Source organism: Gopherus flavomarginatus, chromosome 9 (assembly GCF_025201925.1).
Source record: "Gopherus flavomarginatus isolate rGopFla2 chromosome 9, rGopFla2.mat.asm, whole genome shotgun sequence".
Classification (NCBI taxonomy): Eukaryota; Metazoa; Chordata; order Testudines; family Testudinidae; genus Gopherus; species Gopherus flavomarginatus.
Genome location: NC_066625.1, coordinates 19,885,391 through 19,896,920, shown reverse-complemented (window position 1 = coordinate 19,896,920; position 11,530 = coordinate 19,885,391). Strand labels below are relative to the sequence as shown.

Here is an 11,530-nt window from a genome sequence, read left to right as displayed (position 1 = left end):
GGCTTAATTACATTGCACGGGGTGTGAAATTTTTCACAGCTGTCAGTGACACAGTCAAGCCAACCTAACTTTATAGCATAGCTCAACCTCAGGCTATGCCAAAATAAAGGGAAAAACCTCAGTAAGGATCCAAGTCTACAACCTTTACTTGGGTAAACCTCCTATTGATGCCATTGGGAGTTAATTTAAATATACTTATTAATTCTGTTAAATCAAACTTGAGGCCCACTTACATACACACATGCCTTTCAAACTCCGTTTTTTTTAATAGTTACCAATGGAAATTTAAAACCTGGGGAAAATGAATCAACTTTCTGAGAACTGGGGGTTCACTATGCAGTTTTAGTTGTAACTTCCTCTAATTTTGATTCTTAAACAGCTTAGGAGAAAAATATAGGCCTTATAGTCCTTGATTCTAACTCCATAACAACTCCTGCTGGAAAAGACGACTTGACAATAGTTGTTCAATAGCATGAAGATAAATACACTTGTGGCTTCCGGAGCAGTAAAAAAGTTAAACATTCTCTAAGACATTTTAGTTCTGTTTTTGTAGTTAATTTTCCACTGATTATCTGTAGGAAGTGGTAAAGCTGCCACTTATCAAATAATGCTTAAAATATTAAGTTTACACCCTTGCAAGTCAAATGCAGTATCAAGTAAAACAGAAAATGAAGTTAGCTTTTATTCACATGTACAGGAATAGTGATTTCACAGGTGCAGAAAAGTAGTGTAAAGTAATGAGAGAGTTAAATAGTGAGTGCTGGAATAGAATAAATATTCCTGAAAAGTCTTATTTTTGTAAATTAAAGTGTTTTTGGGCCCCTTCTTGCATAGCAGGAATAGGCCCAGAGCTAACTTTGCTTTTCCCACAATAAATTATTGTGGGCCTAATCCTACAAAGTCTGATTTATAGGTAGCCTTTACTCATTCAAGCAGTCCCACCGAAGCCAAAGGGACAACTTATGTAAGCAAGAACTATTCATGTGAATAAGGGTTTGCAGGATACAGTCTTGATTGTTTAAATGAAAAAATGCACAAAGAACTGAATTGTCATCTGTTTACACCCTCTAAAACAAGTGGATCTTCAATGCTAGTGCCGGCCATCCTCCCTGGTTCTGGAATTGAATCTGAAAATTAATACAAGATGTAGTATAAGTATTTATGCATCCGCAGAGTCAGGGGAGACACTTCTATGTAAATGTCATTATCAACAAAATTTAGTAGTCTGAACCTCAGTATATAGAACATTTTAAGACCGGAGGAGGCTAGGAAGCTCATCCATGTCAGTTTTTGCATTAGCAGTTATGCACCATAAATTTGTCTATACATCTATAATACTTTTTGAATAAGTATTAACAGAATGAGCTTTCAGTCTTATTATAGTTCTCGGATGCACCTGAATGTACTATATTTATATACTAAAACATACTGTAAATTACAGTATATAGCAGGACCCCTATCATGATGTATCATGCCCAAAAGCATATCAGAACATTCACAGGCCAACATGAACAAGAACATTTCTAACTTGAAAAAAAGGTCTTCTCTTCCATTGTTTAATATACATGACTCATTAGGAGTTCTATTTACACAGAAAGGAAAAACAGATTCCATAATGCTGAAATATTTGTTTTCTCAAGATCACTTATTTATTCCACTGGACTGATTTTTGCTGCTTCTTAGTAAGACTTATTGAATAATTAATCAGACACATCTGGTATCTTAAAACAATTGCTTTTTGTGGGCTCCTCAGCTGCGTTTTGCATATCAGCATATTGTATTCACAATACAAACAGGCTAAAGCTAAAGACTAAAGCTTCCTCTATGGAAAAAGTTAAGATATTCTTCTACAGTTATCATTCCTACATAAGGAGGTAGTAATGTCTAACAACTAACACCTCATCCTGTAGTTGACAGGGAGACCTTGTAGTTGGTGTGGAGTCTCACCGAAATCAATGGGCTCTGCATAGGAGCTCCAGAGTTGAGTCAACTGCAAGACTGATGACTGAAGTTATAGTTGTTTAAACTAACCAGCACAACACTGAACTTAAACACTTAGAGATAATACTGCACAGAAAGAGAAACAGTTACTTTTTGAGAAGCCCAGCTTCTGTACTAAAGTGTTGCTGCTTTGGCACCCTCTTGTGGCAGAAAGGAAACTAGCTGTCCCTGCCTCCCACTTTGACATGCCTATGTGATAAATAAATCTCTATATAAAAATATAGCGTGTATATAACGTTTATCTGTAAATTAATGTAAGAATAAAACATATCCATCTTCAGCAGGATTTACAATTAAGGGAAAGTACCAAATCTCAATGAGCACAAGTGAAATAAAACACGGCAGAGTGGCTTATTCAAGGGAAAAAATCCTGGAGCAGCTGCCCCTTTTGCTCTCTTGTGCATAAAACACTAAGGGGGAAAATATACTGTATCTAGTCAGAATCAGTAGTGGATATGGGTCTTTCTGCCCACCTACAAGTGTTTAGGCCCCAACTTCCACTGATTTCAGTGAGAGGAGACTAAATACCTGTGTGGACCTGAAGAAAGTGGCTAGAAACAAATAGGAAAGTAAAGACAGTGATATTACATTATAATATGGTAATAGCAGTTATGGCCTGATCTAGAGATGACTGAAGTCCCACTGATATCGGTGGGCTTTGGATCAGGCCCTTAGAGAGAATTAGGTATTTATGCCTACAGGCATAAATCAAACTTAAAGAAAGATGCCTGAACTAATGAGAACTTCCTAGTGGAAATATTTTGATGATCAGAACATACAAGAACTGTCTTTGCATAAAATATATATATTCATGTGTATGCACCCCCAACCCTGTATTGAGAGTTTGGGATAAATTTTGCTCCTTGTTATTCCAGCGTAAATTTGAAGTAATTCAACTGATGCCAGTAAGACTATTCCAGATTTATAGTAGTGACACAAAGTGAAATTTGGGCTTTTCCTCAGAAGCAAAATTGGAAAAAGGTTGTGGGTGACATTTTTGGTACTGGGAGCTGGTATTTACGGATTCTCAATGCAAGATCAGTAACACTGGTAAATGTTCAGTGTCAGCAAAGCCTGAATTCTAAAACTACAGGAAAAATTGCACATAATTCTTCCTACGATCTACTAACCAGAATAACTCATGTCTCCTGTTGATGAGTTTCAAGCATTTGTAACATTATGTTTTTTCCACTGCATATGCAAATTTTAACTCGTGTTTCAATTGTCCTGGCTACCTGCAGCTACCATTGAAGACAACAGAAACTACAACACTCAGCAATACTTAAAATGAGGCTGTATATTTAAACTTACTTTGTACAATTTTAAAAATGTCTGTTCTCTAGATGTTTATTCCCATTTTAGAGGAAAATTCCAACTATCAAGACATTTGTTGGCAAAAACAAGATCTGTGAACATTTTTCACATCTGCTTTCCAGTGTGTTTGGTCTTGGTAAGTCAAATGTATGTTTTCCTCCTCCCTAGATGTTCCAAGGTAAAAATGAAGTATTCATACGCATTAAAAGGGATCCAATAGACACTTTCAGAAGCAAAGGATTCTTGCTTCATAAAATTAGCTATGGTATGAGCAAAGATTTCTTTCATGTACATATAGCTATATCTGGTATTAATGTAGCACTTAGGTAGCAGGATTCATCCTATAGCCCTTAATCTCCATATGATTAGCCAACACATTTTTGAAAATATTAACATTGTGATGATAGTTCTATCGAAAACCAAGAAAACTGGAAAAACAAATCTCATCCTTTATGCAGTCTTTGCATAGAAGAGGTTATACACTTGGTGTATCTTATTTTGCATTCTGATTATGTTCTGCTTTCATGTTCTTTATACATGTGTATGAAGTTATCAGTCAACTGGGGAAATAATTTAATATGGGCCAGGTAAACTTCTGGCTATAGAGATCTACCTTCTCAATTCACTTTTTGCAAAAAGATTATGGCAATGACTGTTCCCATCTGTTGGCATCTTTGTTCTATAAAATCTCTGTCCAGTGGCTCAAAACACAGCCCAGGAGGTGGGGGGGGGGGGGGGGGGGGGAATAGTGGTCAACTTCTACTTGCCAATACCAGATTTAGAATGGAGAACTCTCTCTAATCATTGTGCTAAACTATGCCCTTTGAAGCATGAGACGGGATCAGATCAGAGTCAGTGGTGTGCAGAGGACACAGTGCTGGCTCTTCTCGTAGGACCTAAAAACTCCTGAGGGAAAACAAAGATGCAGATTAAGATATACACACCCATTTGATTTCTTTCATTAGGTAGTTTGCTGAGGTTCCGTCTTGGAAACTGCAATGAAGATCCTTTGGAAAACGTATCATGGATGTTGCCTTTACTACCATGTAAAAAATGAGCTATAATTCCATACAAGAGAGGGCTGTTAAGAGAAACAACAAAAGTAGTGTACACAGAATGTAAAGTGCTGAGCATAAGAATTTTCTCTCCCAACCCCCCCCCTTTTTTTTTTTTAATTTCAAAGAACATAGAGTCCTGGAACAGGAAAAGGCCACTTAGTCCTCAGTACTAGTTCCCAGAATGTAGACAGATAGGTGTCTTCACCATAACTATTTCCCAAACATTATTTTTTTTACCTGGAGGTTTATAAATCCTGTCTCAATTATTTAGCTTAAAAGTGTCACAGCCAATGCTCTTTTTCCTTTTGTTGCAAACAAATAAACCTAAAACAAATTCCTCTAATTTTGTAAAAGATCAAATAGGATTGCTATCTTCTGTCATACAGGATGTCCTAAATCAGGATAAGTAAAAAAACTACCCTCAATTCTTTATTCATATTTGTCAAAAATAATAACTGCCAACAGAGAAACAATCACTTCATTGGTTTATGAATGTCATGCCAAGGAGCACCACACAAATTCACGTGGAAGTCTCAAAGCACCATTTCGCAACTGACTTTGGAGTTAGTTGAAAGATGTGTGGAAAATCACAGTGAAGAACTCTCTAAAGGCTTGCATGTTGTGGTCCTAATGCGCAGGTTGGAGCCTTTCACAAACCAGGTAGAACAGTTCAGCATATGTGTTTCAGATGCTAACAGTGTGTGAGTTACTACACAAATTGGTAACATGCTTGTGCAGAGAACTACCACCTTTGGAGATGAAATGTAGGCCAGTTCCTCCAAAGACAATTTGCACATCCCCAAGGCTTAAGACCATAAATAGCACTTACATGGGTCTTAAATATTTCAGCAGGCATAGAAAATGTGGCACACACTGAACAGAGTGCACTGTGATTTCAAATCTACTTACACCGATTTTCTATTTGGATCTTCCACTATATTCAGCTCATGTTCAAGAAACTGTCTATCCAATGGTACTTCAGGTTGACCAGATTCTGAAAAGTTAAGAATGTTTTAATATATTTTAAGTTCTTAAATAACACCTAAACTAAAAGTCTGTGTATAAAACACTTTACACTCTAGTCTTTGGAACAACATCCAAGTGCACATTATCTTTAACATACATTCCCACTACTAGATCTTTTCTATTCCCATGATGGCTCTGAGTCCAATACTACATGAGATTCCTAAAACTTTAATTATTCTCTATTATAACTTTTCTTTAAGAACTTTATATAAAAGAAACGTTACTAAAGTAATTTTTAAATAAAAAATGCTTGGGTAAGTTATTTTTCCCCACAGGGATCCTGTTACAAATATCAGGCTGACTCTGCAAATAATGGAATCCACAAACTCCTTCCTCTCTCCCCATCAAAGGACGCATGGACATATCTGTGCATTTAAAATATCCTTTAAAGAGAAAGTTGACTCTGAAGGATGATGTCACGATGTGTACAAATACCAAATTAGCTCCTTACTTAACATCTTTCATATTGCTTTACTGAGTTATTTTCAATCTAATTATTGCATATTTCCAGTTTAAATGTATTGCTAAGCACAACTGGAACATGTTACACATCTTTTGCATACTACATTTCAAACAGGCAATAGCAGCAATAATGCCAGAACTGAGGACCTGTACAAATTTCAAATATGTAGGACAGTGATTTGACTTATGAACAGTGCAGTAATATAACTATCACACTAATATTTGAACTATAATCAATAACATTAAAGCATAGATGTAGGTGTTCAAACACTAATTACTCCTTTCTACCCTCAATCCTACCATTTACTGAGTACCTCTAACCAAGTCCTGGGTGCAATTAGATAGTGTATTCACAGTACTCCAAGACATAAGACTGTCCTCCACCTCATTTGAAGCGCTAATATAGTTTGGAAATCATTAGCTGACGCCTGAATTTTCATCCTTCATTTATTTCCATTTGGCACTTTACTTAATAGGAAATGGACATATAAATGGAACTGTATGCTTTAAAATACTCATTCCCATGTCAGAAAATATTTGGACATTTCAGTGTTGGCAGTTTGCATTCCATATACTATATGTGTATCACATGGGATTGCACCTAACTCGCAAGGATGTTTCTCCACCTGCTATAGCAGACTAATTTTTGCTTTAGAAAGCCATCCTCTTCTGTGCATCAGTTGCTACATTGACACATTTACCTTATGGCAAGGAGCCTGAGAGAGAGACTTCACAGAGACTAATGCCGTTATTTAGCCTGCTGTCTGAGGGAAAAGAGATGTCTACACTTTATTTATCTTCACTAACCTTTACAAGACAAGCTAGGGGGAAGGAAGTGGGTGGGGGGGGAGGAGGAAGGGAAAAGAGTACACACGTGACTGAAGATTTTGACTTATGTCATCACTCTGTGATATGATCAGATTTGTTGCACTAATCCAGTTATTCTCCATTAAGATAGAGATTGTAAATAAAGCAGTTGAAGTCAGTAAGACAACCCAATACCTGCTGTTAGAACAGATGCAGTGTACTTATATTTATTATATTCCAAGTATTCACGAATTAGTTCATTGATTAGAAAATTTTCATGAGACAGTGGTGGCCGTGGTTCACTTTGGTCATCCAATGCATTAAAAACTTCAGCTCTGATCCTTGCTTTTATTTGTCCCAGTGCACCTCTCTTCTCCAACGTGTCCTTTAGTACTATTAAATACATAAAAAAGAATTTCTATTACTGCCCACATGCATAAGCTTATTATTCAATACTAATCCTCAGACTCAGTCATTTTATGTAACAATCATTTAAAAAAGTCAGTTGTCCAAACTATTTGGAATGGTGGTTAAGGATTATTAATTATGAAGAGAAATGTGCAGGATCCGAAGCACGGACAAGTCGGCTGGTTTTTTAAGCACTGATCAGAAATCATCTCTGAGCAAAGATAGATAGAAATTAAAAACAATATCAGCCACTGGGAGCTCAAGTGTATACAAGGTTCCCATCTTGCTAAAACCAGTAAGAAATTTCAGAATGTCTAGTATAGGAAAGGCCAGAGTATACTTACATTGTATCTGATTGGGTATTACTAATTGGCTGGTCAGCAATACCTACTATGTATTGTGCTGCCAACCCCAAATGTTCAAAAATCACGAGTCAGGGCCCAAAACTAATCATCACATTGGCTAACAATAAAGAATTTTTAGAAATATTTTAATGAGTTCTATTTCTTTGCCTTTGACACTAGAATCCATGTTTCCAAGCTGCTCTCTGCAATACTGAGGTCTAGATACCACTTTTTTCAGCTATTTAAATCACCAAGTGGAAGACCTTGATTTAAACCAATTTTAATAAACTTTTTGTACTTGCTTTATTTTTCTGAAGAAAGATGCACGCTCACTGGCTCATATAAACATTAAAACATGTTGATTTACAACTAAATAGTCTGCATGCTAGATTTGCTACATCTTTTTGCCACCTAGGAAGGAACACTATAATTATACATTTATTTATGCAATTATCGCTTACAATTTTCAGAGTCCTAACTGTACACTTATAGAGGGTTAGAAAACGGTGAATCTCTTGCTCATTTACTAGATAATTAATTTTGCTCAAGCTGCACTAAGCCAATCGTCTGTCAGGGCGAAGCCCCAGTGGGCCAGGCTGGGAGCGAATCTCGGCTTGGGAAACCGGGGCCTGGCGCTAAGGATTTATCCAGCAACGCCGGCCCGGCGCACACGCTGCCCGCGGCGGCTCCCGCTTCCACCCCGTCGCCAGAGAGCGCCCCGGAGCGGGCAGGGGCTCCCACGCAGCGCGGGCGCTCTGGGAACAGCTGCTCCCTCCAGGCCGCCATTACCTGCTTTCAACTCGGCGATAGTCGCCATCTTCCAACGGCCGAGGGGCGGGGACTGGCAGGAGAGTGAAAGGCCCCGGATGAAAAGGGCTGAGGCAACGGGCGTGCTGCGCATGCTTACTGTGCTAACCGGCAACGGTGAGGTGGCACGGAAATCTTTCGATGGCGGAAGTGGCGCTTGTCTTAACGTTCCATCGCTGAGCCCTGAGCCAATCAGGGTGCGCGGCAGCGTTCGGAAACGTGGGGAGTTTTGAATGGGAGAAAGTGACTCTCTAGGGCGGGGCGGAAAGAGGGTGTCTACTGAGGCTGGGGTGGAGCTCGTTTCTGCCTCTGAGTTTGGGCAGGCGGGAGTGTTTGTTGCGGTGGATTTAGCCCTGTGTGTTTATAGTGAGGCCGGGAGAGCGCCGGGCAGGAAACCCTTCGCATAAGTCCCCAATTTTCGCCTGCATTATATAAGTTTGGTTGTTTGCTTTGTTTCTTTATCACCCAAAGCGATTACAAGGATCTATTTCCTTCTGACCTCTTCCGAAGGTGGGAGGGGACCCTCTGCCGGGTGTGGTGGGGGAAGGGAAGGATAGCTCAGTGGTTTGAGCATTGGCCTGCTAAACCCAGGTTTGTAAATTCAATCCTTGGGGCCATTTAGGGACCTGAGGTAAAAAATTTGTCTAGAGAGTGGTCCTGTTTTGAGCAAGGGGTTGGAATAGATGACATCCTGAGGGCCCTTCTAAGCCTGATAATCTATGAAGGAAGCCTAGCTACTCTTTGAGGAGGAAGAGAAAACGTGATAGGGAAGGTCCTTTCTAGGGTGGAGAAAAGCATATGCAGAGAGGAAAACTTCTGGAATGAGGTGTTATTTCTAAATAATACATGTGGTTATATATCATCATATTAGTCATGGTGATTATATGCATTTAGTGACTGATTGTTCACCTTGTCTGGTCAGTTATGATTTTTTGTTTATATTCTCTACCTGAGGGGTCTGTCCCTACATAGTCTTTGGTGTCTCTGTAGAGCAGGGGTTCTCAAACTTCATTGCACCGTGACCCTTTTCTGACAACAGAAATTACTACAGGACCCCAGGAGGGACCAAAGCCTGAGAGCTCCTGGGTAGGGGGGGAGCCCAAGCCCAAGCCCAAGCCCAAGGACTGCCTGGAGCATTATGTAAGTGAGGGAATGATCCCACTATTGTGGAGAACTTTCCTTGCTTATACACTATTCCAGGGAAGTGGGCTAGTGAAAGGATCTGAGTCCTCACTTCCTTTACCCAGAGATCTGCCTGACCTCAAGCGCTCCCCTTCTGTTCTGCTGTGTGACAGAGTCCTTGTAACCCCAAAAAGGCTGGGCCCAGGATTCCTGGGGGGGGGGGCTCAACCCCCAACCTTGTTGTGGTCACTTAAGGCAGGGGCTAGGGTGTCCCCACTCCGGGGTGCCTCTCTGACTCACTGATCATTGCATACAGTTCAAAGCAAATACAATTTATTAAAGAGCAGTCAATTAAAAAATAAGGAAAAAATGGGAAAGGTTAAAAGAATACACATAACTCTGCTCTGTGGCAGGGGGATATCACAGCCAGCATCTCTGAAATGCAAGGGGAGTTCATGTAAGGGGACTGTTGCCCCCATACTAACATTCAGTGGGAGCATTTGGTTGCCAGCTCCCAGCACTAAAAAGGGAGGGGTCGATGGGAAATCAGGAGCCTGAAACTGACAGTCTCCAGGAACAATGTGGAGAGGCCAATGCTCCAGATCAGCCTGATTGACAGGGCGGGCAGGCTAATCAAGGAGTCAGGAGGCCAGGGGGGTACCGTCCTCCCTGTGAGCTGGAATTGTCTGAGTCAGATGGAGTGGGGCCGAGCTAAGCTGTTAGGAGCAGAGCTGCAGCCCAAAAAGCCAGAGCACAGCCCAGAGAGAGCAGACCTGCCCTGGGAGAACTGCAGCAACCAGAGCCAGAGAGGCCAGACAAGCAGCCCAGGAAGTAGGTGAGAGCAGAGTCACAGAAGCAGCATGCAGAGCAGACCTGCCCTGGGAGCAGAGCTGTAGCAACTGGAGCCAGAGAGGCCAGAGAAGCAGCCCAGAGAGCTGAAGGCAGAGCAACAGCAGCAGCCATGCTGAGGCAGAGTGGAGCTGGGGCTGGAGCAGTCTGGAGCTGGAGTAGTCTGGAGCTGGGTGCGGTGAGCAGCTGGGGAGAGTGAGGGGGACCCTGGGCAGTGGGCCCAGCACAGGGAGACGCCTCAGCCAAGAGGCCCTGCAGGCCAGACTTGGAGGGGGATTGTAACCCTGACAGGGAGGGGGTGACGCTGAGGAGAAGGGTCCTGCCACCCAGCGCCTGAGAGCGTATGGCCACTGCCAGAGCAAGTCTCCAACCCGCAGCGTCCCTGCAGCACAGCCAGGGCCTGAGAAGGAGGCCTGGGACCTACAAGGAACAGACTGTGAACTGCCCTGACATTCTAGAGACACTGTTTGTGATGTTCTCTGCCACAGAGCAGCGTGATGTGTTTTCCTTTAACCTTTCCCATTTTTCCTTATTCTTTTTTGTTAATTAAATAACTTGTATTTGCTTTAAATTGTATGATGTGATCAGTGGGTCAGGGAGGTGCGCAGTGCAAAGAGAGTACCATGGAGTGGGGACACTCTAGCCCCTGTCCTGGGTGACCACAGGGTTGGGGTCGAGCCTCCCAGGAATCCTGGGCCCAGCCTTGTTGGGGTTACGAGGACTCTGCCAGACAGGAGAGTGGAAGGGGAGTCCTCAAGGGCAGGGAGGCCTCTGAGTAAAGGAAGTGGGAGCAAGGACTCGGATCCTTTGGCTAGCCCACTTCACCGCAGTAGTGCAGAAGCCAGGAAAGTTCCCCACAAAAGCGGGACCATTCCCCCGCTTACATTCAGTCTGTTCCTCACAAGTCCCAGGCCCCTTCTCAGGCCCTGGCTGTGCTGCAGGGATGCTGTGGGTTGGACACTTGCTCTGGCGGTAGCCACATGCTCTCAGGCTCTAGGTGGCAGGACCCTTCTTTTCAGCATCACCCCCACCGTGTTGGGGTTATGATTTCCCTCCAAGTCTGGCCTGCAGGGCCACTTGGCTGGGGGTGTCTCCCTGCGCTGGGCCCACTGCCCAGAGTCTCCATTGCTCTCCCCAGCTGCTCATTGCACTCGGCTCCAAACTGCTCCAGTTCCAGCTCCACTCTGCCTCACTGCTGCTGCTGCTCTGCATCCAGCTCCCTTGGTTGCTTCTCTGGCCCCTCTGGCTCTGGTTGCCGCAGCTCTGCTCCCAGGACAGGTCTGCTCTGTGGGCTGCTTCTGTGACTCTGCTCCCAGCTCTGACCTGAGCCCT

General features: G+C 42.3%; 1 protein-coding gene across 1 annotated transcript; it reads right to left on the bottom strand.

Moving 5' to 3' along the window:
• Nucleotides 1-657: 657 nt before the first annotated feature.
• CEP20 (centrosomal protein 20) lies at nt 658-8,326 on the bottom strand. Its single transcript, XM_050967776.1, has 5 exons — nt 8,210-8,326; nt 6,864-7,061; nt 5,283-5,367; nt 4,260-4,396; nt 658-1,127 (listed from the first exon to the last, which is right to left on the bottom strand). Exons 1-5 carry the CDS (start codon nt 8,319-8,321, stop codon nt 1,051-1,053), a joined length of 609 nt encoding a protein of 202 aa, XP_050823733.1. The 5' UTR covers nt 8,322-8,326; the 3' UTR covers nt 658-1,050.
• Between the last annotated feature and the right edge of the window lie 3,204 nt (nt 8,327-11,530).

Bases quoted from the DNA above. Each gene is read 5' to 3' on its own strand.
- CEP20 (XM_050967776.1), bottom strand. From the start codon at position 8,321: ATGCGCAGCACGCCCGTTGCCTCAGCCCTTTTCATCCGGGGCCTTTCA. The intron at 5,368-6,863 runs GTATTGGGTTGT...TTAACTTTTCAG, and splicing joins TGCATCTGTTCTAACAGCAG to AATCTGGTCAACCTGAAGTA. The intron at 1,128-4,259 runs GTGTGTATATCT...ATTAATTTTCAG, and splicing joins TAATGAAAGAAATCAAATGG to ATTCAATTCCAGAACCAGGG.